Source organism: Scylla paramamosain, chromosome 10 (assembly GCF_035594125.1).
Source record: "Scylla paramamosain isolate STU-SP2022 chromosome 10, ASM3559412v1, whole genome shotgun sequence".
In the NCBI taxonomy this organism is placed as follows: domain Eukaryota; kingdom Metazoa; phylum Arthropoda; class Malacostraca; order Decapoda; family Portunidae; genus Scylla; species Scylla paramamosain.
In genome coordinates this window covers 8,013,509-8,037,500 of record NC_087160.1, presented here as the reverse complement: position 1 = coordinate 8,037,500, position 23,992 = coordinate 8,013,509, and the positions used below count along the sequence as shown (strand labels likewise).

Genomic DNA, 23,992 nt, shown 5'->3' with positions numbered 1-23,992 from the left:
TACGCACTGGCTTCATGGCTGCAGCTCTAGTTTACCTTACCCTGAAATGCTTATATACGAGTATATACGAGTATATATATATATATATATATATATATATATATATATATATATATATATATATATATATATATATATATATATATATATATATATATATATATACACACACACACACACACACTCACCTATACTTAACATAGTGCATTATGCCACCCCCAAAAAGAAATATAATAGCTAAATGTGAAACTTTTTTCTTTCTTTTTACTATTGCTAATTCTTCTTTAATACTACAGTTATTGTAATGTAGTTAAATTAAACAAAAGCATCCACTGATATCACGTGGTATCGCAGTAATTCACTGTGGCAGCGAACTTCAGTCTGTGGTGGTGAGTGGTGACGCGCCGCGCATTTCCCTTCCTCCGCCACCGTCCATCTTTGTCGTGGTTGTTGTGTGACGGGTCACAAGCACGCCGCTCAGTCTCACGCCTACCCGTCTGCCACCACCAACTGTCGAACATTTGCTGAGCCCTCTCTGCCACACTGCCCGTGCCACTGTACTCCGTGCTGAGTGCCCCAAGATGATTCTTCAAATGCATCACAAGCAAGGTTTGGTCAGTTTGGTGTGCAGGAATAGCTGTGAACGGAGCTTGTTTCTCCGTCCGCTGACTCGGGGTGTAGGTGTTAGTTGTTGTGGGTCATTCCTGGATTATGATGTAGTTCCACAGTATATACGCATTGGATAATATTGAAATAATATTAGCGTTTTCCATTCGAGGGCTAGGTTAGGTTTAGATTGATTCAGTCCATTAATTTCACTGCTAATCAATTTAGATTATGAATTAAATAAGGGTCATATTTTTTATTCTTAGAATTAAATAGTTACCATCTCATAACAGGTTAGGGTTTTTCCATAAAACCCTTCACATTATGGGAGATTGGCTTATATTGTGAATGCCCTAGACCTATATTTGATGAAAACATGATACTTGTCAGTAAGTTAAAATATATGGTAAATGTTCAGATGCAATATTGAGAGGAAAATTTTGTGACAAAACTGTTTTACATTAGGTTTGATGTTTTGAAGTGATCTGATAACTTTATTGGCCAAATCAGTATTTATTTATTTACTTTTTCTTTAGGGGGGGAGGGGATGTCCTCATTAAATTTTAAAAATTTAAAGTCTACATGTATCTTATTAATCTCTTTCCCTTTGGATCCACTGGATAAGTGGAGTTGTTGGATGGGAGAAACAGGTTTTAAATGGTTTCCTTAAAATGGGCTAAATAATCTCTATATATGCAGTTTACTGGGAGAGGAATTTCTTAAACAGTTGGTATGTTTTCAGAAAACTATGAAAACATTTCTTTGCAAAATAATTTATTTTTATGGAAATAATTGGCTTGACCTGTGATAGGTGAAATCACTGCTTACCTTTCCTGAAATTCATAACAGTTTATATCATCAGCCATGTAGAGCCCTATAACTGTCAATCTCCAGTGACTAGTCAATTTAATGAACCACCTCATATGTGGACTCATCTCCTGGACCCCTCTAAACTTTCAGACTGATATCATAGTCATTTAAAAATTTGCCAACCTAGTTGAAATATCAAATCACTTGGAATGAGGAGATCTAGACTGTGACATAGATAAATTTTTAGTAATTGAAGATTGTTTATCAAAATGGTATCCCTTAAACTAAGGATTTCCCCAGAGATGTGTACAATAGTAGAGGGTAGTACAGTGTGATTGGTTTGCCTATCCTATGTATCCCTGAAAGTCTTTGCTAACTGCTGTACAGTAGTCTTTCGACCACTGACAACCATGCTTCAATTGTGGCTGCATGACAATGAAAAATGTTGAATTTGGAGGTTATGACAGATGGCTATATTATCCATTTGTCAGTGAGAAATATAGACAAAGAAAATAACAGGTATGCTATTCAGTAATAAATTAGCTTTCATATAATACATTATATTAGTATATTATGAATAGAAATACAAATGCAAGATATTGTTAGATCATTATTATACAAATCTGTAGAAGTGTACATTACTCTCAGATATAGAAACTAGTTATTCGGGTTAATCATAAAGCTGTTGTAAGTTTCATTTCAGGAGTGGAACTGATCCAGACATACAAGTTAGAAAAATTAATAAATATACATTAGACTAATAGTAATATTTTGTTATGGTAAAAGTTAATAAAATATTACTAATTTGGAGTTCAGTTCTTAAATATTGTCAGAAAGAATAGTCATTTTGAACTGTTGTAGTAGATCTGATATTAGAATATCAGAAAGAATATCAGGTTTGGATCACAACTTTTGCTGCTGTAACTCATGGTGCTTTGACGGAATGTACCAAACCCACTGTTGACACCATTATGTACTACGGCCACTGCTGGTCACTGGGCATGGTCCCCTTATGTTGGTAGCATGGCTTAATGGGCTACAACTCTTCCTGCGTCCTTTGGGTAGTTCCTGGTACCTCCCTACTGTGTACGTGATAGCCTTAAGGGGTGGTGGAATTACATCTTGTTAGTCTTAAGGGTTGATAGAATTACATCCTGTTGTAGTTACTAGAGTATATTTGATACATCATGAATACTGACAGTGTAGACTGCCCTTAACTATCAACTGACTGCCTATGTGAGAGGTTACTACCCATTTTATTTACTCTATGTGGACATCTACAATGCTAGAGATTAAAGAGAATGAAAATGGAGGCAGATTATCATGGCCCTGCTGCATTCCAAGGGGGGAAAGAAAAGGGCAGCTGTTTATGCAGGTGGGTCAGGGTTAGGTGCAGTCAGATGAGGTGCAAGAGAATGTAACATCTCATTGAAGAAGTTGTAGTAGTAGTAGTAGTAGTAGTAGTAGTAGTAGTAGTAGTAGTAGTACACAATAAAATACATGTTCACAAACTTTTTTTACAACTGCCATGCAAAGCCCCTTAACTACATACTAACAATGGTATAATAGCCAAATCATTAAATGTGTTTTTAGATTAGATATACAGTGGAATCTCAGTTCTTGAACTTAATTAATTCCTGAATGCTGTTTGAAATCTGAAATGTTGGGAAAGCAAAACTATTTTCATCACAGGAATCAATGTAAAATGGATTAATCTGTTCCTGGACACCTGTTCACCCTGTCTTAGTGGCTTATGACAGATGCTCCCACTGCCAAGATGGCCGCTTCACAACATCTCCAGCTTAGAAATTATTTATCCACAAGGGACACACTGAATGAACTTAGTGACATAGAACTCATCAGAAGATATTGTTTAGACTGTGCAGGTATTCTGTTTTTCACTGATCTAGTGAGGGAAGCTTTACAGTGATTTACAGAGGAGTAACACAGAATGAAGGTGATCATAACACTTAGACATCTTGATGCTTGGAAAAGCTACTGGGAAAAATGCAGTTGTGCAGTAGTGGTGGCACTGTGGGTCATTGAGAGAGCTACAAGTGACTTGGGATTACTCCTGAACTGCTGAAAATTGACAGAGTACATGAGACTTACTGGAGGTCAGTTGAAATATGCTTAGAATTTTATGAAGCAAATCATGTCTGCTTGAAGGTAGCTTTCACATACAATAATGCCATGCCGCCCCACATGTCAGACTTTGAAGTGTATGAACACCCACATAATTATTAGATCCTCACTTATCCCAATGTCCTTACTTTGTAAGAGACACACTATAAAGCATAGGATGGGAGAGGAGGGCATGTGAAAGCTACCTTCAAGCAGACATGATTTGGTTTGTAAAATTCTAAACACATTTCAACTGACCTCCGGTAAGTCTCATGTACTCTGTTAATTTTATGTCAGCAAATCACTTGTCTGCTGAAGCTCACCTCCCATGAGGTTTTAAAGCCATGTGGGTGTCGTACCCTGGCGTATGTTTGTTTGTGTAATACAGTCAATGTTGTCATGGCAACTCCTAGTATGATGGTGGTTAGGAAAACTCTGTAAACGAAAGGCCATTCATTGTACAGCCAGACATTTCCCAACACAAATTAACAACCTTCATCCAATCTTAACATAACACTGTTTCTTGAAAGTCATCCACATCGATAACAAATGTGGTTTCCTTTGACCAACCAGCTTTTGCCATAATATAAGCCACCGTCACTGCCATGGCCTTGGCTTTTGATGCTGCTGCTGCTGGCCGAACTGTAATACAATTTGCCCATTTCCACTGCTGGAATTGTGGCAACCAGAAGACCAGTTACACTGGCCACTTCCCTGATTTTCTCTCTCTTTTTCTGTATCAGCAGTGTACAACTGTGCAAGATTTTCTCAATCCTATGTTCTGGTAACATAACTCATGTTCTCAGAGTCAATAACATTTCCTAAATACTCAATAAATGTCTTGTTAGCCCAAAATAGATTTTTCTTCATTGATACAGAAACCAAGTTTCCTTAAAAGCTGCTCTGTATTTAGTAAACAGTCATAGCATCCTGTCAGTGAACTGTTGCAAATGAGTGTCATCAAGATAGCTGGTAATGGTGTAGCCCACTCTCTTAGTGTAGCAAGGACTAGCTTCATTAACTTGGCGAACAGTCATGGACCTTCTGAAATACCATTTGCCAGACAAGTGAAATGATAAATTTTCCCATGCTACTTAAAACAGAGATACTTTTGCTGCTCTTCCACTATCTTCATTGAACAGTAAGTATGATGAAGATCCACTGATGCCAGGAAGTCCTCCTTGTTTATAAACCTCACTGCTTGCTCAAAATTTTCCATTTTGAAGTGTTTATAAGCTATGTGTTTGTTTAACTTTTCCAAGTTGAGTATCATTCTAAATTCACCATTCTTTTTCTTCCTTAAAAAATATAGGAGAGATTACTTGGTCATCCTGTTTTTTGTGTAACTACAATTAGAGACGTCGCAGTGAGCATTTTGATACCAGATAGCGCCAGAATTTTTAATTCTCACCGGAAAAAAAATACTTTTTGGGGCAAGGTTTTACAAGCTTACAAAGGTGTATCGTTGCACAGTAATGCGTCTGAATTTTAAGTCAATTAATTTCGTGATAACTGACAGCACATGACATTGTTTGAGCCTCTATTCATAATTTCAGATGATATTCTTAAAAGAGCCTATAAGTGTATCAAGGCAGGCAATCTGTAATTTTCTACTGACCTCAATGGAAGTATACTAATATATACTTGCATTTTCATGTACTAAACAATAGGCAAATCCATTTAATGTAAAGAAAATATAATTTTGTATCAGAGACTTTATTTTTGCGGTACGATCACTATCCTCGGGTACTTGGGCAGCGAGCAAACCAAAACACAGGACCACGCTTACTCGACTACCCTGCACAATGGATACATCACCGCCACAATCATGGACTACAGCGGAATTAAGAAAATTCCTAAAAGAACGAGCTATACCCTATTCTGGATATAGTAAAGCAAAGTAAAGGCCTTTGTATCGGCAGAACTGAGAGGCTATTGTTTACACTTTACACTCCTTCCTAATGGCGCGCTGCGCTTTCTTTAACTGAAGAATCATGATCAAGATAAGTACGTCGTACGTCCGCCAGCGGTGCTGTTCTTTTTTTTATTTCACTGATTTCATATACAGGACGTGTCAGTGATATCTGATATTTTTCAACATTCCCAGATAAAATGCACAAGCCGAAATCAACACCCTTTTATTTTTACTGTTCATACTTACTTAAAAAAAAATCATTACCTATTTTTAGTTTTATCTTATAATTCAATTAACAAAGCCTTATCATACACCAGTAAGTATGAATATTAATATTAAGGGTTATGTTTTTAATTTTTAGATACACTTGTGCAGCAATTCATGCTGTACTTTTCCTGCACATCGATTTCAAATTTAGCTAAGACACCCCTTTGCCCCAGGAAATCGGAGACAATTAAAAATGCTGGCGCTGATAGGTATCTACCAGCCTCACTGCGATGTCTCTAATTACTTTGAGATCCAACAACTTGGTGATTTCCTGATCAATGATAGCTTGATCCTCCTTCTTAAAAAACATACTCTGTTTCCTCAAAAAATAAAGATGCAGTGTTAGGCACATCAAGATCAAGGTAACATTGCTCAACAATATCAAGAACATGACAGTCAGAAGTGAGCTTACACCATTCAAGCAAAAATTTTTGAAGTCTGCCCGCTTCAAATTTGGGATTTGCCTGAATTATTGCTGGGGGATTGTTGTGACCCTGGCATTAGAAGTTTTTTGGCTTTGAATCCTGCCATGGGTAGGTGAGCTGTGGTTCTCCCTTGGAGCCGTGAAACCCGTGAAAAGGTGAAACCCTTTGAAAGGGGTTCTACCCTGGAATGCTCTTGTTTTTTCCCCTCATGGGTTTGCTGGAGCCGGATTTCCATGTGGTGAAAGCCCTCCTGTTGGAGAACTTACTCTTCAGTCTTTCCGCCTCTTCAATTTGTTTGGCAGACTGCAAGACATCATCTCCAAACAAAAACTTTGTAATGGGAACCTTATCTGAACGTAAGTGGGTGTACTTATGATTGATTTCACACTTGATGACAAAGCGTCTAGCCAGATTGTTGCAATGGTTGGCATTTCCTAACAAGGACAGAGCCCCATTGAGCAGACTCACTTCGTGAGCCACCATAGAGTTCCCTTCTTCCTGTGCAAATTTGTCCAGCACAGTGAGTGATTTAACAATAATAGTAGCAGCCTTGAGTAAGTCTTTACCAATGTCCTTCATGTGGAAATCTGCCCGTTTAGCGTCTGATTTCAGCGTCTCTAGAATCTGTGTGTTACACTCAATGGCGTCAAGTGCATGGCAATTGTTAGGCCTCTTGGTGATGTCATCCAAAACTTCTCTGTAGTCTTCCTCACACATTCCTTTATCAAAGAGGTGATTCACCATATCTGTGACATGTGTTTCTAAATCTACCGAAACACATTCCATGGGCCCATAGGTCTTAGTGCCTTGCATCAGAACACTATCGATAGGTGAGTCATGAATTTCCCCTTCTTCACTGTCCTCATCATCATTGGTTCTGAACTCTGAAAATCCTGCATTCGAGCCAGTAACTTCAGCTTCAAGAGACTGAGGGAGATCCTCTAAACACATGGAGATGGCACCACTAGTGGTTGGGGCCCTGCTCCCAGAGCCTGTGTGGCTTGAGTCCAGTGTGCCTTGCTGTCTCTTGGCTTTCATTTCCTCCATGTCACCTCTTAGCTTGGCGATGGTGTCTATTACCATGACCCAAGGAGCAGCATGCACTTCCCCCTAGGATGGGAAGGGTGAGGGAGACAGATGTTGTGGTAGTGTCAAGGTGCCTGTCTGTGTTCCCTGTTGATGGTGATGGTTTATGATCTTGCCTCGAGCTCCTGTGACAAGTAGAAGAGTGCTTGTGCCTGGATTTGTCCTTCCCAAGGCATGAACTTGTACTGTTCGTTTCTCCTCTGTCAGAGGACTTGCCCTTATGATCCAATGTACTGGTTCTGTGGGAGCCAGTATCAAGGGAAGACATGGTAATCAAAACAAATACTGTCGTAGACAAATCCTTGGCTTGGATTTGTTTGAAAGGACAATAACCTGCTCCTAAAGTGGACAACGGGTGAAAGGCTTTGCTACCTGTGTAACAGGAGACAGCCTAGCAAAACACGAAGACCTGGGTGAAGAGAGTGAGAATTCGTATGTGTCTGACCAGTGCAGGAACCATGTAGCAACTGACATGTGGGGTGGTGTGGCATTATCTCATGGGGAAGCGAGCTTCAGCAGACAAGTGATTTGCTGACATAAAACTGTTTGTTTACATTGAGGCTTTTCAATGGGATCACATTTACCTTATTTCCAAGATTGAATTACTTTCTTACCCACTATGTCTTTCCTCCAAATACATAAAAGTATTTATAGAAACTAAAAATTAGTAATAAATAGCATCTTTTGCTTTGTCTTTTAGTATTTGAAATCAACTTCGTTCAAGAACCGAATTATGGTACAGCAACTGAAGCAATTGTAGGTTTAAAATTTTGTTAAAAAACTGATTTATTCAGAAAGGGAGGCATTTGATAACCAAGGTTCCACTGTAATCTAATCTAGTTAACTTTATAACAAAGAAGTTGTTCCACTAGGTCACCCTTTATTCAATAAAAATTCAATAAAAATTACTGTTAGTTCAAATTTTGTTGACTCAAGTCACCAAAGTATGTACTCAGAAAGATGGGATGTACACAGTGAAATAGGCAGGTAAAGATTTAGCATTATGAGAATGCAGCTAATCAAAATAATACCAAATTTATTGTGAGTGGATAGATATAGGTGCTAGAAGGTTCAGGTACTGTTTGTGGGACATTTATAGACCAGTCAGAGTTGAACCAAGGTTTGGAAGGTTAAGGGCGAGAGAAAGAGTGAGGGATGTATGTCTCCATGCTAGACACAATCATCATCATTTTGTGCTTAGTGCAAAGCAATAGTCATTACATGGAAAATCAGGATATCATTTAGTGAAGTCAAGATGCTAGAGGCATCTCTACTTTGGGTGATCCTGAGGAGGGACTGGAGTGATTGAACAAGATATAGGTATGAACACACACACACACACATGCAGGCACACAATTTATGTACAGTCTGCATGATTAATTTGTTTATGGGACAGCTGATGAACAAATTAATCACGCTTTTTGATTCATGGCTAATATTAAGTTCACTTGTTGCATGAAATCTCTATTCATTGAGCTGTTAGCAGTGCTGTGTGGCAGGACAGCCATGCTCAGCTGCTTTGTGAGACTTATATGTCAGATTTTTATTAGTGTGTTGTTTTGTGCCTAATTTTTTTTCACCTGCTGCATGACATTTAGTGTGCAGCACAGTATGATTGACAGGAGGGTTACTACTTGGGAGGACATATCATTTGTGGTTTCCTTGTAAAAAAGCCAACATTCCAATCAAGTAGATATCAGCTCAATGTGTGTGTGCAAAGCAATTTGTTGGGGAGGGAATGCCTACACCTTGTCCACAGGCTGGCAGGCACAAACTGAAGTCCACAAATACCTAGAAAGTGATTAAAAGGATCTAGAAACTGACTGCAAAGCAGTGCAATCTTTTTGTGGATATTGATATGAGCCTCCTAGGCCTGAGATGAGGAGCAAGCAGGTCCTGTGTCAAAAAAATACTTTGTCCAGTGCTCCACTGACCACTTTGAAACACTGTTCTCTGCTGTGGTGAATTAACATGTACATACAAGCTAATGCCAGGTTGTAGATGATTATTACCTTAGTTTAGATAAACTTGCGGCAAACATGCCTCTAACTTAGTTATTTTACATGACATAGTACAATTAGTGCAGCACCTTACCTCAATTCCTGACTACCATGGAGATACATCTGACATTCTTGACCTGCTAAGCTTCAACTCTTTTGCTTACTTTGTTGTATTGTTTTTTCTGTTAGGCTCCTTGAATCAGTCTTAATTCCATATCATGCCTAAGTATATATTACTACCTTGTGACCCACCAAAGTGGTGGCAGCTCGGCTTCTCATTGGCTGGTGGGTTTTGCCTCAGTAGTCAGACAGGTGAGTTGGCTTGTGGTTTTCACACATGATTTCTTCTAATTTTGAGTCTTCCTGTACCCTGCCAGATGGTCCCCCTTTGCCTCATTTCTTTATTCTGTGACAATTTTGAGCCTTTTAGCAGTCATTCTCACTTCAGATGTTGGGTTTTACGGGTTATTCCCCTGTAGCACAGCATACCTCAATGATCTGGACATCACCGTCATGATGTGACAGTGCAGTACCGTGTTTGTGTATGTTTTTGCAATTTGGTGTGTGTGTGTGTGTGTGTGTGTGTGTGTGTGTGTGTGTGTGTGTGTGTGTGTGTGTGTGTGTGTGTGTGTGTGTGTGTTTTATTATCCTCACATATGATGGTGCAGCATTTTTACATCAAAAACTATGTGTGTGTGTGTGTGTGTGTGTGTGTGTGTGTGTGTGTGTGTGTGTGTGTGTGTGTGTATGTGTATGTGTGTGTGTGTGTGTGTGTGTTTTGTCCTTAATCTGATGGTGCAGTGCCATTGCATCTAAAACTGTGTGTGTGTGTGTGTGTGTGTGTGTGTGTGTGTGTGTGTGTGTGTGTGTGTGTGTGTGTGTGTGTGTATTTACCTAGTTGTGACACATGGGAAGGGAGCTATGATCATATTGTCCTGTCTCTATTATCCCAAAATTTATCCAACTTCATCTTGAAATTATGTATCGTTGTTGCTTCAATCATTTCTCTGTCCAATACATTCCAAACTTCAACAGTTCTATATAGAAAACTGTGCTTCTTGATGTCCCTAATACATATGCCTTTCTTCAGTTTCTTCCTGTGCCCCTTTGTGGTTCACTCATCCCACACTATCAGGTCCTCAGTATCAACTTTTTCCAATCCTTCCATCAATCGAAACATTACAGTCATATCTCCTCTTGTTCTCCTCTGCTCCAGGGACATTAGGTCCAGTCCTAACAATCTCTCTTCATAAGGGAGATCTGTCAAACTTAGGAACATTTTGGTTGCAGCTCATTGTATCCTCTCCAATTTTTTAATGTCCTTGTTCAGACTTGGTGACCAAACCACTGCTGTGTGTGTGTGTGTGTGTGTGTGTGTGTGTGTGTGTGTGCACGCGTGCGCACGTGTGCACATGTGCACACACGTGTTTTGTCCTCACATCTGGTGGTGTGGCAGTGCAGCTCCATCACATCTAGAACTGTGTGTGTATTTTGTCCTTATATTCAGGATGATTCATTGGTGCAGTGCCATCACATCTAAAACTATGAGTGCATGTGTTTTGTTCATATGTCCAGGGTGATTCAGCAGTGCCATGCCATTACATCTAAAAATTGTCTGAGTGTGTGTTTTGACCTCACATTTGGTGGTACAGCAGTTCAGTGCCATCGCATCTAAAACTGTGTGGGTTTGTGTATTCTTATTTATTGTTCTTGTTTATTCTTGCATCCATAGTGTTTTCATAGAGCAGTACCATCACATTCGCCACAATAATGAGACACCTCTCGTTTACTTGTGTTTTTTTGCTGTGGTTCCATTGCCAGCTTTCTTTTCTCATCTCTTGCATGTAAGGGATTTATCCACATAAAGAATTTGCATTTTCAGGTTTGTGAACTGTACATGGAAATGAATATACAGTATATATATATACCATATATGTGTTTATTTTTGCTATTTGTGGTGCCAGTGGCATGAATTTCATGACCTATAGGCAACAAAAGTGCAAAAATTCAAGGAAATAATGCATGAGATTCTGGATGGTAAGTATTTAGGACTCAGTGTGAAACTGAGATACTGTGAAACTTGGGGAAGATACTGTAGGTGTATTCAGTTCAATCTTCTTAAACAGGTGGAATAAAAAAACTTAATGTCTCATTGACTCATCTCTAATAGATTGGCTCAAATCTATAACTCACTGCTGAAGTGTTGCATCTCTTACTATCTTCTGTCATTACTCCTGTGGTTACTGCTCTCCTAGTTCATTAACTGCATGCCTCTCCTCCTCCTGCAGCTTTGCTGCACAAAATTTTTTTTTTATTTACTCTTATCCCCTATTCTGTTGCATCTTCATGTTGCAGTGACTAGCATGCCTGAATATGAATTTGCATCCTAGGTTTGAATCTTAGCTGGGACTGTCACTGTACAGTTCACTCAGTTGTTTATTCTTCTTTTAGGTTTGTTGGTAAATGAGTACCTTAGGAAACCAGGGGAAGGTAGACTGTTGAAACATAGATGCCACAGTGGCTCTTTGTTTTCTACCGTAGGCTTAAAGGCCAGTGAGATGGAGATGAGCACTAAAGCCATATGCAGCTATAGTGTGTGCCTCTATCTTTACCTTTACCCTTATCCACCTCATTAATGTAAAAGTTAAGCAGAATCTTCACTCTTTGAAGATGGAAGTGTCCTGTTTCTGTTTTTCTTCCCTCCTATGACTTGAATTGTTTCAAAAGAGGAGTAACAAGATTCTTTAGCAATGAATTTGGCTAACCTTTCATATTCTTTTGGAGTTTCTTTATTTGGGAATGGTATCAAATGTTTTTTCCTTCATTAATTTTTGTGTCCTTGACTTGACTCTTAAGATGTAAAGAATGAGGTTCTGTTGCATCATTATTTTGCATATTATTTACTTAAAGTATGAAGAATTGTACACATATCACTTCTTACATGTGAGGAAAATTTGACAAATTTAGGTATCTAAATATTGAAGATTTAACTGTATATTTTTGTAGCATTTTTTTTTATTTATTAATTTTTTTAAATTTTTTATATGTGAGCTGAGTGATTATTTCAGACAAGATGATAATGAGTGCTAGTCATTGAGCAGCATGTCAGTGTTCGTGGCTGGGGTGGAGTCAGACACTGCCCCTCAGACTCGCTGCAGGAAGAAGTATGAGACCAAGTACAGGTAAGAAAGGTGAAAAGATGATTAATTTTGGATGGAGTAATTTACTCATAGTTGATTGTTCTAAATGTTTTATTACTGTTGTAATTGAAGTGCTATACCACACAATGCTATTTGCAAAAATATGTCTGTTGCTGTAGTGAGAAGACATTGTCAAAGCAACTTTAGAGTAAGTCTGTGCATTACACAGTATTTCAGAGAATATTTTGATGCATGTACATACAACATCAAACCACCTTTATCATATTTATTCATAATATAATTATACATGATGTGAACAAAATGTTTCACTGTGAATTTAGTTGTTGCCACCAATACTTTTGAAGTATTACTTTTTATAGTGATACACCACTACCAGTGCCTCTGTCACACTTGAAACATTATGGCATTCCTGTTAATTATGTTAAGTATCATTTGTGAATTCTGCTGGCTCCATTCCTTGGTGTTCAAACAATTACCTATTGTTTGAACTTGATCTTAGGGAAGAGGAAGAGAGGATCAAACCTAAAGAGTAGTCAGGTAGAAAAATATGGTTGTTTTAGTATGGGCGAAAACTACATTTCATTCATTGGTAGAGACATGTCTTTATGATGGAGACAGGTCATAACTCTGGCAATAGTGCTGTATATGTTCAAATTGGACATGAAAATTGCATGCATTTTGAATGATGTTATCAGTTTCCTTTTTGGTAATCCCATGATCATGATGAACATTTTTTTTTTCCTTTTTTGTTGGGGAACTTGTGATCATGAAGGGTCATCCTTACCTTGGGACAAAAAATTATATTTTTTCTCTGCTGTAGCAAATTAGCATGCACATACAAACTAATGCCACATTGTAGAATATTATTACCTTAGTTTAGATAGACATAGATTAGGCTAAGCACTTACCAGCACAGGCCTGAGACTCAGTAGGTACTTAGCTTTATTCTTGAGTGGAATGTCAGGAGTAGTAGTATGCTAAGTAAGGGTGAGTGGTGAACCACTCTGTCCACTAGCTGAGGTGTAACTGCTTAAGTGGGAGTAGGAGTGTGACTCTGGTTGCTCCTTGAGTATAATTGAATCCCTGCATATGAAGCAGATTGACAACAGTTTTGTTCCAGGAATGTGAATCCACTTGATCCAGATCCTCATTGGTTCATCCACTTGCTAAGGTGGATTGTTATACTTAAATTGAGATTGTTACCCACCACCATGAATTACCCTGTTGGAGTGATAGTTCCAACACTGCATGTCTATTGTAATATCACAAGAGAACTTATAAATGTGATCACAGAAACTAGTAAAACACATTCCAATGGTAGTAGTGATACCAATGAGCTTGCTTGTAATGTCCCCTTGAGAAATTGATCAGAAGGCTGGCTAAATATTAAGCTATGATAAGGTGAAGCCAGCTGGAGACTGAACAGAAGGGCATCTTTTGCATAGATGTTAAGACCAAAGGGATGGTCAGGCCCCAAGATGATTTTTGGGGCCTTTCTACTCCCAGTAACTAACTGGATGATTTCCTTATAGATAAATTTCTTGCATTTCAGTTTCCTCTTTACTGTGAACATAGATGTACAGGTTGACCATCAGTACTTCAGAATTGTTGGTTCTGGAGTCATCCCAAATTAGGTGTTTTCCTGAATTAACCAAAGTTTACCCTTTTACACCTCTAATATACCTCCCAGTACAGTCAGCACCACTTGATGTGATCACAGTGAGTCATGCATCACAAAACTGCATGTCCATTATTTTGCCAGTGTATCCACCATGGAAAAGCTGTGCAGGAAAAAAACACTACTATATGGCAACACTAAAGTTCTTGCCTAATGCTTTGGTTGACAGCAATAGTCAATTTTTATTTTGTTTGCTTGGTGGAACATATACTTTCTTATTAAGTGCCTTTGTCCTTACTGCTTCCATGGCTGTGAGTTATGTATACATATTTCCATGTGCAAATTTTCCTTGATGTTTAAGACATGTACAAATGAAGCTAATATATGTATATAGTGAGAGTGATTGTGTGCTACAAATTAAGAACTATTAGTAAGAAGATATGATGGCAAACTGGAATAAATCCAGTTATAATGCACCACCTAATCTCCAGGTTTAAGGCATCTGTAGAGTGTGAGGTACCATGCCAAAAATTTTGATAGCCTGCAAAAGCATGGGTGTCTATTCCTTTAGCTGTCTTGTAATGGTGAAATTTTCTTCAACAAGCACCTTATATGAGTAAAAAAGGTCACATAATTTATCTTGGGACACTATAGCCACCATGTTTGTGACAGGGTACCTCACACTCTACAGAAGCCTTAAACTTGGAGACCAGACCAAGAGGGAGGTTTCAAGACATTTATCCTTCAATTTTTGACTACCACTTTGGACCTTATTTGGGAAATGGCATCTCAGTCAGTTTTTTTTTTTTTTTTTATTGGATTTTTGTTGCCCTTGACCAGTGTTCCTCCTAAAAAAAAAAAAAAAAAAAAAAAAAAAAATATATATATATATATATATATATATATATATATATATATATATATATATATATATATATATATATATATATATATATATATATATATATATATATACACACACACACACACTAAAATCCCTCTCATCCAGCATTCGAGTATCCAGCAGCTTCAAGTATCCGGCACATTTTTCCCCGAGCCTTAAAATCAATAAAAAATCAATGTGTACTCATGAAATTGATTAAAATTCCTGCGTGAGGCATACTTTGTCCCCTCGCCACCAGAGCGCACTGCTTCGCGCCACCTGTGGCCCACTGCACTGTGTTTACTCAGTGACTCAGTCCCGCATGTACACTATTTATCGGCTGACACCTTCATCATGCCTAAAGTTGTAGAAAAGAGGAAGCGTGTTGTGCTTACACTTAAGCAGCTGATCAGATCAGCTGCTGATTAAGATCAGCTGATCTTTGTTATGGTAAGATGTGTGAATGTAGGGTGGTGATTGTGGACATAATTTCACTTCTGTTCAAGTATCCGGCAATATTCAAGTATCCAGCATGTCGGCGGTCCCATTGATGCCGGATAAGAGGGATTTTACTGTATGTATAACTGGACTTATTCTAATTTGCTGATATATTTCCTTAGTACTGGGCCTTAATTTGTAGTATCCAGTCACTCACTACATATATTAGCTTCACTTGTGCATGTTTCAGACATCAGGGGAAATTTGCACATGTGTGTGACTCACAACAGCTGGGGATGGGATGAGGGTGGAGGCACTTGATAAGACATGTTTCTCCAAGCAAGTGTATTAAAAACTAACTTGTCAATCAAAGCATCAGGTAACCATTTTAGTGTTGCCATATAGTAGTAATTTTCCTGTGTAGCTTTTCCTTGGTGGATGCAGTGGCAAAATAAAAGACATGCAGTTTTGTGATGCATGACCCACCGTGTTCACACCAAGTGGCACCAACTGTGTGTCTAAAAAGATTTAAATATTGTGCCTGGTTTACCAAAGAATGTTTCCAAATAAAATGAAGTAGCTAAGTTATTGTAGTAAATGTAAATTAAACACAAATATTATGAAATAGTAAACAAACCTGCCACATATTCTGCTGATCCTTCCTTGTTTGCCAAAAGTTTTTCTCTACCAACCATATGCATAGATATTCCATGGTGCTCCTGAAATATATGCAACCACTCCTCAGTATACTCACAGTTATGATATAAACCAATGGTTCTTAAACTGTGGGTCTTTACCCAAAGCTGGGTTGCAAGATAAATTTTGATGAGTCATAGGGACATAGAAAGAAGGCATGTGCTCTCAGTGTATTTCATTTACTTAATTGCAATAGCAGTTATCATTGTTACACTGCCTGGTGGCTGTCTCACCCTCACCTCTAATGCCACAACTGTGTTTTTCACATAGATTTACATTTTTCTGCCTTAGCATAGGTGCATAGGTGTCGTGCTGTAAGAGTAGGATTAGAGTCCAATTGCCTTTGTAAAGAAGCCAGAAGCCGGGGGGTAAAGATTGTGGGGGTGCCACCGCCGTGGCTGTGAAAAGGCAATTGCTCAATGCCTCCTGTGACGAATTTTCGTATGAGATTCTGGATGGTACGCATTTTCAAATTCACATGTCTTGCTATATCGACACCATTCATACCTGACATGATGATCAATGATTCAAAAAATTATATCAGCGTGACTTGTCCACCTTGCACTCATCACGAGAAACACCACAGCATAAATGGAACAAAATGTGTTCACCTCAAGAACAGAACCAATCATGCCTCACCAAAGACAGAAGGCTGACTCACTCAAGCAAAATAATGAGTACTGGTCACTGTTGCTATGGGCATGAGTGAGGAGGAGAAATGCACTTTAGTTACCAAAGACTCAATTTTTTTTCTCCCAGCCAATTTTTTTTTTCCCTGCTCAGAGGCCTCATAGCAAAATGTGCTCCTCTTCTAGCATGTGACGCCTCAATGCAAGATCAGCATTCGCAGACTGTGTGTGTATGATATATATATATATATATAAATATATATATATATATATATATATATATATATATATATATATATATATATATATATATATATATATATATATATATATATATATATATATATATATATATATATATATATATATATATATATATATATATATATATATTATACACACACAGTCTGCGAATGCTGATCTTGCATTGAGGCGTCACATGCTAGAAGAGGAGCACATTTTGCTATGAGGCCTCTGAGCAGGGAAAAAAAATTGGCTGGGAGAAAAAAATTGAGTCTTTGGTAACTAAAGTGCATTTCTCCTCCTCACTCATGCCCATAGCAACAGTGACCAGTACTCATTATTTTGCTTGAGTGAGTCAGCCTTCTGTCTTTGGTGAGGCATGATTGGTTCTGTTCTTGAGGTGAACACATTTTGTTCCATTTATGCTGTGGTGTTTCTTGTGATGAGTGCAAGGTGGACAAGTCACGCTGATATAATTTTTTGAATCATTGATCATCATGTCAGGTATGAATGGTGTCGATATAGCAAGACATGTGAATTTGAAAATGCGTACCATCCAGAATCTCATACGAAAATTCGTCACAGGAGGCATTGAGCAATTGCCTTTTCACAGCCACGGCGGTGGCACCCCCACAATCTTTACCCCCCGGCTTCTGGCTTCTTTACAAAGGCAATTGGACTCTAATCCTACTCTTACAGCACGACAAGTGAAGGAGGCCAATCCCAGAGTCTTGGGAAGTGTTGGTGTTTGTGCCATACAGACTCCATGACCGACTGAAATTCAGGAAAGTACCAGCTTGCTGCAAACTCCTGGTTACACCTACACAGAGGCAAAGGAGAGTTGTTTTTGCAAGGAAATACGGAACCTGGAGTCCTGAAGACTGGAATGGAGTGTTGTGGTCAGATGAGGCCAGGTTTTGCACTTCTGACAGCAGCTGTTGTAAAGTATGGCAGTGGCCAGGGTCTGACCCTCTTGATCCATGCCTCACACAAAAGGTTGTAAAGCACCCACATCGCTTATGGTGATTCTCCCAAAAGGGCAGACAGTGAATGCCAAACGGTATATTGAAATATTAAAGGAGAATCTTGGGCCAAGTTTAAAAAAAATGGGTGTGTGGGTGCTGCAGCAGAATGGGGCTCCCTGTCACACTGCAGAGGATGTAAAGGACTGGTTCTCTGAGCAGGAGATTCATGTTATTCTTGACTGGCCTGGACAGAGCCTGGACCTGAACCCCATTGGAAATATTTGGGCCATCATTAAAGCCCAAATCCGTGACAAGGACATGTCAAGTCTCCCGAAACTGGAGGCAGCTGTGAAGCAGTATTGGGAGGAGCTACAAAAATGTAAGATTAATTCAATCTTTGAAATAAGGTAAATGTGATCCTGTTGAAAAACCTTGATGTAAAGTTTTCAGCAATTCTGAGCCTCCTGTGGCTCTCTTGATGACCCCAATACTATAATTTCTGCATAACTGCATTTTTCCACTAGCTTTTCCCAGCAGCAATATGTCTAAGTGTAATTTTGGTGGTAAGTGGATTGTTCCTCTCTGTGTCCCTCTCTAAGGAATCCCTCATTAGATTAGTCTAAACAGTATCTTCTGATGAGTTCTGTTTCATTAAGCTCTTTCATAACATCCTTTTCAGGATAAATAATTTGTGAGCTGGAGATGTGAAGCAGCCACCTTGGCTGTGGGAGCGACTGCCAGTGTAGACTGGTGGAACGGATTAATCTATCTTACATTGATTCCTATGGTGAAAATAGTTTTGCTTTTCAAACATTTTGGATTTTGAATGGCATCCAGGTACGAATTAAGTTTGAGGATTGAGATTCTACTTTATATATATATATATATATATATATATATATATATATATATATATATATATATATATATATATATATATATATATATATATATGTATATATGTATATATATATATTTTATGTAGGAGGGACACTAGCCAGGGGTAACAAAAAAATTAATAAATAAAAAAAATGAAAAGACCCCAATGAGATGCCAGTCCCAGAAACGGGGTCCAAAGCGGTAGTCAAAGACTGAAGGATAAGTGCCTTGAAACCTCCTTCTTGAAGGAATTCAAGTCATAGGAAGGTGGAAATACAGAACCAGGCAGGGAGTTCCAGAGTTTACCAGAGAAAGGGATAAATGATTGAGAATACTGGTTAACTCTTGCATTAGAGAGGTGGACAGAATAGGGGTGAGAGAAAGAAGAAAGTCTTGTGCAACGAAGCTGTGGAAGGAGGGGAGGCATGCACTTAGCAAGATCAGAAGAGCAGTTAGCATGAAAATAGCAGTAGAGGACAGCTAGAGATGCAACATTGTGACGATGAGAAATAGGCTGAAGACAGTCAGTTAGAGGAGAGGAGTTGATGAGACGAAAAGCTCTTGGTTCCACACTGTCTAGAAGAGCGGTATAAGTGGAACACCCCCAGACATATCAAGCATACTCCATACATGGATGGATAAGGCCCCTGTACAGAGTTAACAGCTGGGGGGATGAGAAAAACTGGCAGAGATGTCTCAGAACACCTAACTTCATAAAAGCTGTTTTGGCTAGAGATGAGATGTGAAGTTTCCAGTTCAGATTATAAGTAAAGGACAGACCGAGGATGTTCAGTGTAGAGGAGGGGGACAGTTGAGTGTCACTGAAGAAGAGGGGATAGTTGTCTGGAAGGTTGTGTCAAGTTTATAGATGGAGAAATTGAGTTTTTGAGGCATTGAACAATACCAAGTTTGCCCTGCACCAATCAGAAATTTTAGAAAGATCAGAAGTCAGGCATTCTGTGGCTTCCCTGCGTGAAATGTTTACTTCCTGAAGGGTTGGACGTCTATGAAAAGATGTGGAAAAGTGCAGGGTGGTATCATCAGTGTAGGAATGGATAGGACAAGAAGTTTGGTTTATAAGGTCATTGGTGAATAATAAGAAGAGAGTGAGTGACAGGATAGAACCCTAAGGAACACCACTGTTAATAGATTTAGGAGAAGAACAGTGACTGTCTACCACAGCAGCAATAGAACAGTCAGAAAGGAAACTTGAGATGAAGTTACAGAGAGAAGGAAAGAAGACGTTCAAGGGTAGTTTGGAAATCAAAGCTTTGTGCCAGACTCTATCAAAAGCTTTTGATATATCCAAGGCAACAGCAAAAATTTCACCAAAATCTCTAAAAGAGAACATAAGAACATAAGAACACAAGAAATAAGGGAAGCTGCAAGAAGTGACCAGGCTTACACGTGGCAGTCCCTGTATGAAACACACTTACCTATTTCCATCTGTTATCCCCATCCATAAACTTGCCTAATCTTCTCTTAAAGTTCTCTAGTGTCCTAGCACTAACTACATGATTACTGAGTCCGTTCCACTCATCTACCACTCTATTTGAGAACCAATTTTTTCCTATCTCCTTCCTAAACCTAAATTTTTTAAGCTTGAACCCGTTATTTCTTGTTCTACCCTGGTTGCTGATCCTAAGAATTTTACTTACATCTCCCTTGTTATAACCCTTATACCACTTAAAGACTTCTATCAGGTCCCCTCTTAACCTACGTCTCTCTAGAAAATGTAAATTTAACAGCCTCAACCTCGCCTCGTAAGGAATACTCCTCATCCCCTGTATCCTTTTAGTCATGTGGGGACCAGAACTGCACAGCGTAGTCTAGATGAGGTCTGACTAGCGCCAAGTATAACTTTAATATTACTTCCGGCCTTCTACTTTTAACACTCCTGAAAATTAATCCTAGTACCCTATATGCCTTGTTTCTGGCTTCTATGCATTGTTTCCCTAGACGGAGTTCAGAGCTAACTATAACTCCTAAATCTTTCTCTTACCCTGTACCTACCAGAGTTTGGTTGTTTAATGTGTACCTATTGTGTGGGTTTCCTCTACCTACACTAAGCACTTTGCATTTATTGATATTAAATTGCATTTGCCATCTATCCGTCCATTCCTTTCTTCATTCTATCTAATTCTGCCTGCAAGGCGATGGCATCCAATTGTGACCTAATTAATCTACCTATCTTTGTGTCATTCGCAAATTTACTAACATCACTACTAATTCCACTATCCAAGTCATTGATATATATTAGAAATAACAATGGGCCTAATACTGATCCCCGTGGCACCCCACTAATTACATGACCCCACTTGGATTTCGAGCCGTTTATTACCACTCTCTGTCGCCTGTTACCAAGCCATGACCCTATCCAGCCTAACACCTTCCCATCTATCCCGTGTGCCCTAACCTTTCTCAGGAGTCTTTGATTGGGTACCTTGTCAAATGCTTTTACTAAAGTCCAGATATAAGATATCATAACTATCACCATTATCTACTGCCTCGTATACCTTACTGTAAAAACTTAACAAGTTTGTCAGGCAAGACTTCCCCTTTGTGAAGCCATGCTGTGACTGATTTATCAAGTTATGTTTGTCTAAATGTTCCCTAATGTTCCTCGCTATTATTCACTGTAACATTTTACCTACAACTGAAGTTAAGCTGACAGGTCTATAATTAGACACTAAAGTTTTATCTCCTTTCTTAAAGATGGGTACTACATTAGCCTGCCTCCACATTACTGGTACCTCACCCGACTCCAGTGATTTCCTAAAGACAGAAACTAACGGCTCACTAATAATTTCTTTACATTCCTTAAGTACTCTGGGATATATATCATCAGGTCCTGGTGACTTGAACTTTTTTAGCCTATCTATCTCCTGTTCCATTATCTCCCTAGTTATGGAAATATCTGTCAGCTTCTCATTCTCATCTGCTCTAAACACCTGTTCACTCTCTGGCATATCCTGCATGTTTTCCTGGGTGAAGACAGTTAAAAAATAATCATTCAGAAGTTTACTTATCTCCTCCCCAGAACTAACAAGCTCCCCATCTGCTGCTTTTAATGGACCTACAGTACCTTATTCTTCGTCCTGTATACCTGATAAAATCCCTTGGGGTCCGTCTTCGCCTGGTTGGCTACCTTTAATTCATAATTGTCCTTAGCTTTCCTCGTTAACTTCCTGACTGTTCTAACTGATTCATTATATTGTGTCCTTAAAACTTCTTCACCTGCCCTTAATCTCTTATATATACTTCTCTTACGCCCTATATAATGCTTTAACCTAGCAGTCATCCATTTAGGGTCATTTTTTTGTGATCTTATTGTTCTATACGGGATATTTGCTAACTGACCTGTATGAACTTTACGAAATATTTATAGGGAGGTTTCAAGACACTTATCCACCAATTTTTGACCACTGCTTTGACCCTTTTCTGGGACTGGCATTTCAGTGGGCATTTTTTTTATTAGATTTTTGTTGCCCTTGGCCAGTATCCTTCCTACATAAAAAAAAAAAAATTACAATTCATCTACATTTACTTCACCTAATCCCCTCATCTCGTCCCCTACCATCCTCTCCACTCCCTCATCTACTCGGCTCGACCTCACCTCTCTCATTTCAGCATGACCTGACATTCTAACATACTCACACCTATCTCCCCCCTTCCTCTTTCCTCCTCCCTTCCGGACACATCTTCCCTCCTCCTGTCCTACACCCTCACGCCTCACCTCACCTCTCTCATCCTGCCTTATCTCTCTGAACTCCATCCCTGACCTGACCTCACCCTGCATCCTTTGCCAGTCCACTCCTTGGAGGTACCTTTTTAATTCTTCAAAATCTGCTCTCCTAAAGTCAGGTATTTTACTAGTGTTTTTGTTTCTAACAGTTTCTTCCCATTCTAAATTGTACCTAATTTCCCTATGGTCACTGTTACCTAGCTGTCCTCCAACCTCTACCTGCGTTAGTAAGAATTAAATCTAGAATATTATTCCCCCTTGTGGGTTCTATGACTACCTGTTTTAAAAAATTATCCTGAATTACCTTAAGAAATTCCTCTGCTTCCTTGTTACCCACAATCAGACTCCAGTCGATATTCCTAAAATTAAAATCTCCTACCACACATACCTGACTGTACCTGCCTGCTCTATTTAATTCCTGCCACAGTGAGGTGTTAATTTCCTCTGTACTATTCGGTGGTCTGTAAACTATCCCTAGTACTACTGACTGCGATCCTTCCTTAATATTTACCCATATCGACTCTGCTTTGTTATCTGTTTTAATTCTATTGTTCATACAACACTGTAATGTGTCCCTAACGTATAATGCGATGCCTCCTCCTCTCCTGTTTTCTCTATCTTTATAGAACATTGTATACCCATCAATCTTAACCTCTGGATTAAATACTTTTCCTGACATATCTAACCAAGTTTCAGTTAAAGCAATGATATCAAATTTCTCTACGCTCGCTATTCCTCTAAGCAAGTCTATTTTATTCAGAATACTTCTACAGTTTGTGTAGTAAACACTTAAGCTATTTCTCACCATCCCTGAGCTAGCTACTTTTCTAGATTTAACTAATTTGTCCCTCGACTTCTCCTCACTACCCCTTCTTCCCTCCCGACTAATGAAAAAAGTGCTGGAGTGCAGTTACCTCCCGCTCGAGTGTTTCGGCCAAAACACGAACACCCTGGCGTGACAAATGCACTCCATCCCTGGCGTACAAGGTGTCCCTACCATGGAAAAGGTCCCAGTTGTCGATGAACGTCCATCCATTACTCCTACAATGATTCGCGAGCCTGTGATTCACTGTAATAGCCCTGGACAGCCACTCAGCGCCAACTCCCCTCCTCGGCAAGACACCACATACCACGGGGATCCCTCCCTCGTCCCTAATCTTGTCCAAAGCCTGTCAAAACCTCCTGATAAGCTCCTCACTCCTGACCTTACCAAGATCATTCCCTCCCGCACTGAGAAAAACAATGGGCTTGGTCCCATCTTTTTCCAAGCACATGTCTAGCCTATCAGCTACCTTCCCTATCCCGGCCCCCGGCAAACACACCCTCGACCGACGCTTCTTATCCCTAACACAGAACGCACTATCTAAGTGCCTAACCTGACTATCACCAAACACAAGCACTCTACCTTGGGGCAGGGCAACTGCATCTGCCCCCTCCTCCTTTTTTAGGAACAGGCTGAATGTAGGCAAACTTCCAGCAAGAAGGAAAGGTAGATGTTGACA

The 23,992-nt window shown here is 39.2% G+C and overlaps 1 protein-coding gene across 4 annotated transcripts in view; it reads left to right on the top strand.

Moving 5' to 3' along the window:
• The first annotated feature begins 464 nt into the window (after nt 1-464).
• LOC135104187 (GDNF-inducible zinc finger protein 1-like) overlaps nt 465-23,992 on the top strand; it is a 112,658-nt gene continuing 89,130 nt past the window's right edge. For 3 of the 4 annotated variants that reach the window (XM_064011294.1, XM_064011295.1, XM_064011291.1), the window contains exons 1-2: nt 470-609; nt 12,302-12,415. In XM_064011294.1, the coding sequence (XP_063867364.1) occupies nt 12,336-12,415 (80 nt within the window). In that variant the 5' untranslated portion in view covers nt 470-609; nt 12,302-12,335. Of the gene's footprint in view, nt 615-12,301; nt 12,416-23,992 lie in introns of all 4 variants that reach the window. The other variant, XM_064011292.1, reaches the window with a different exon arrangement.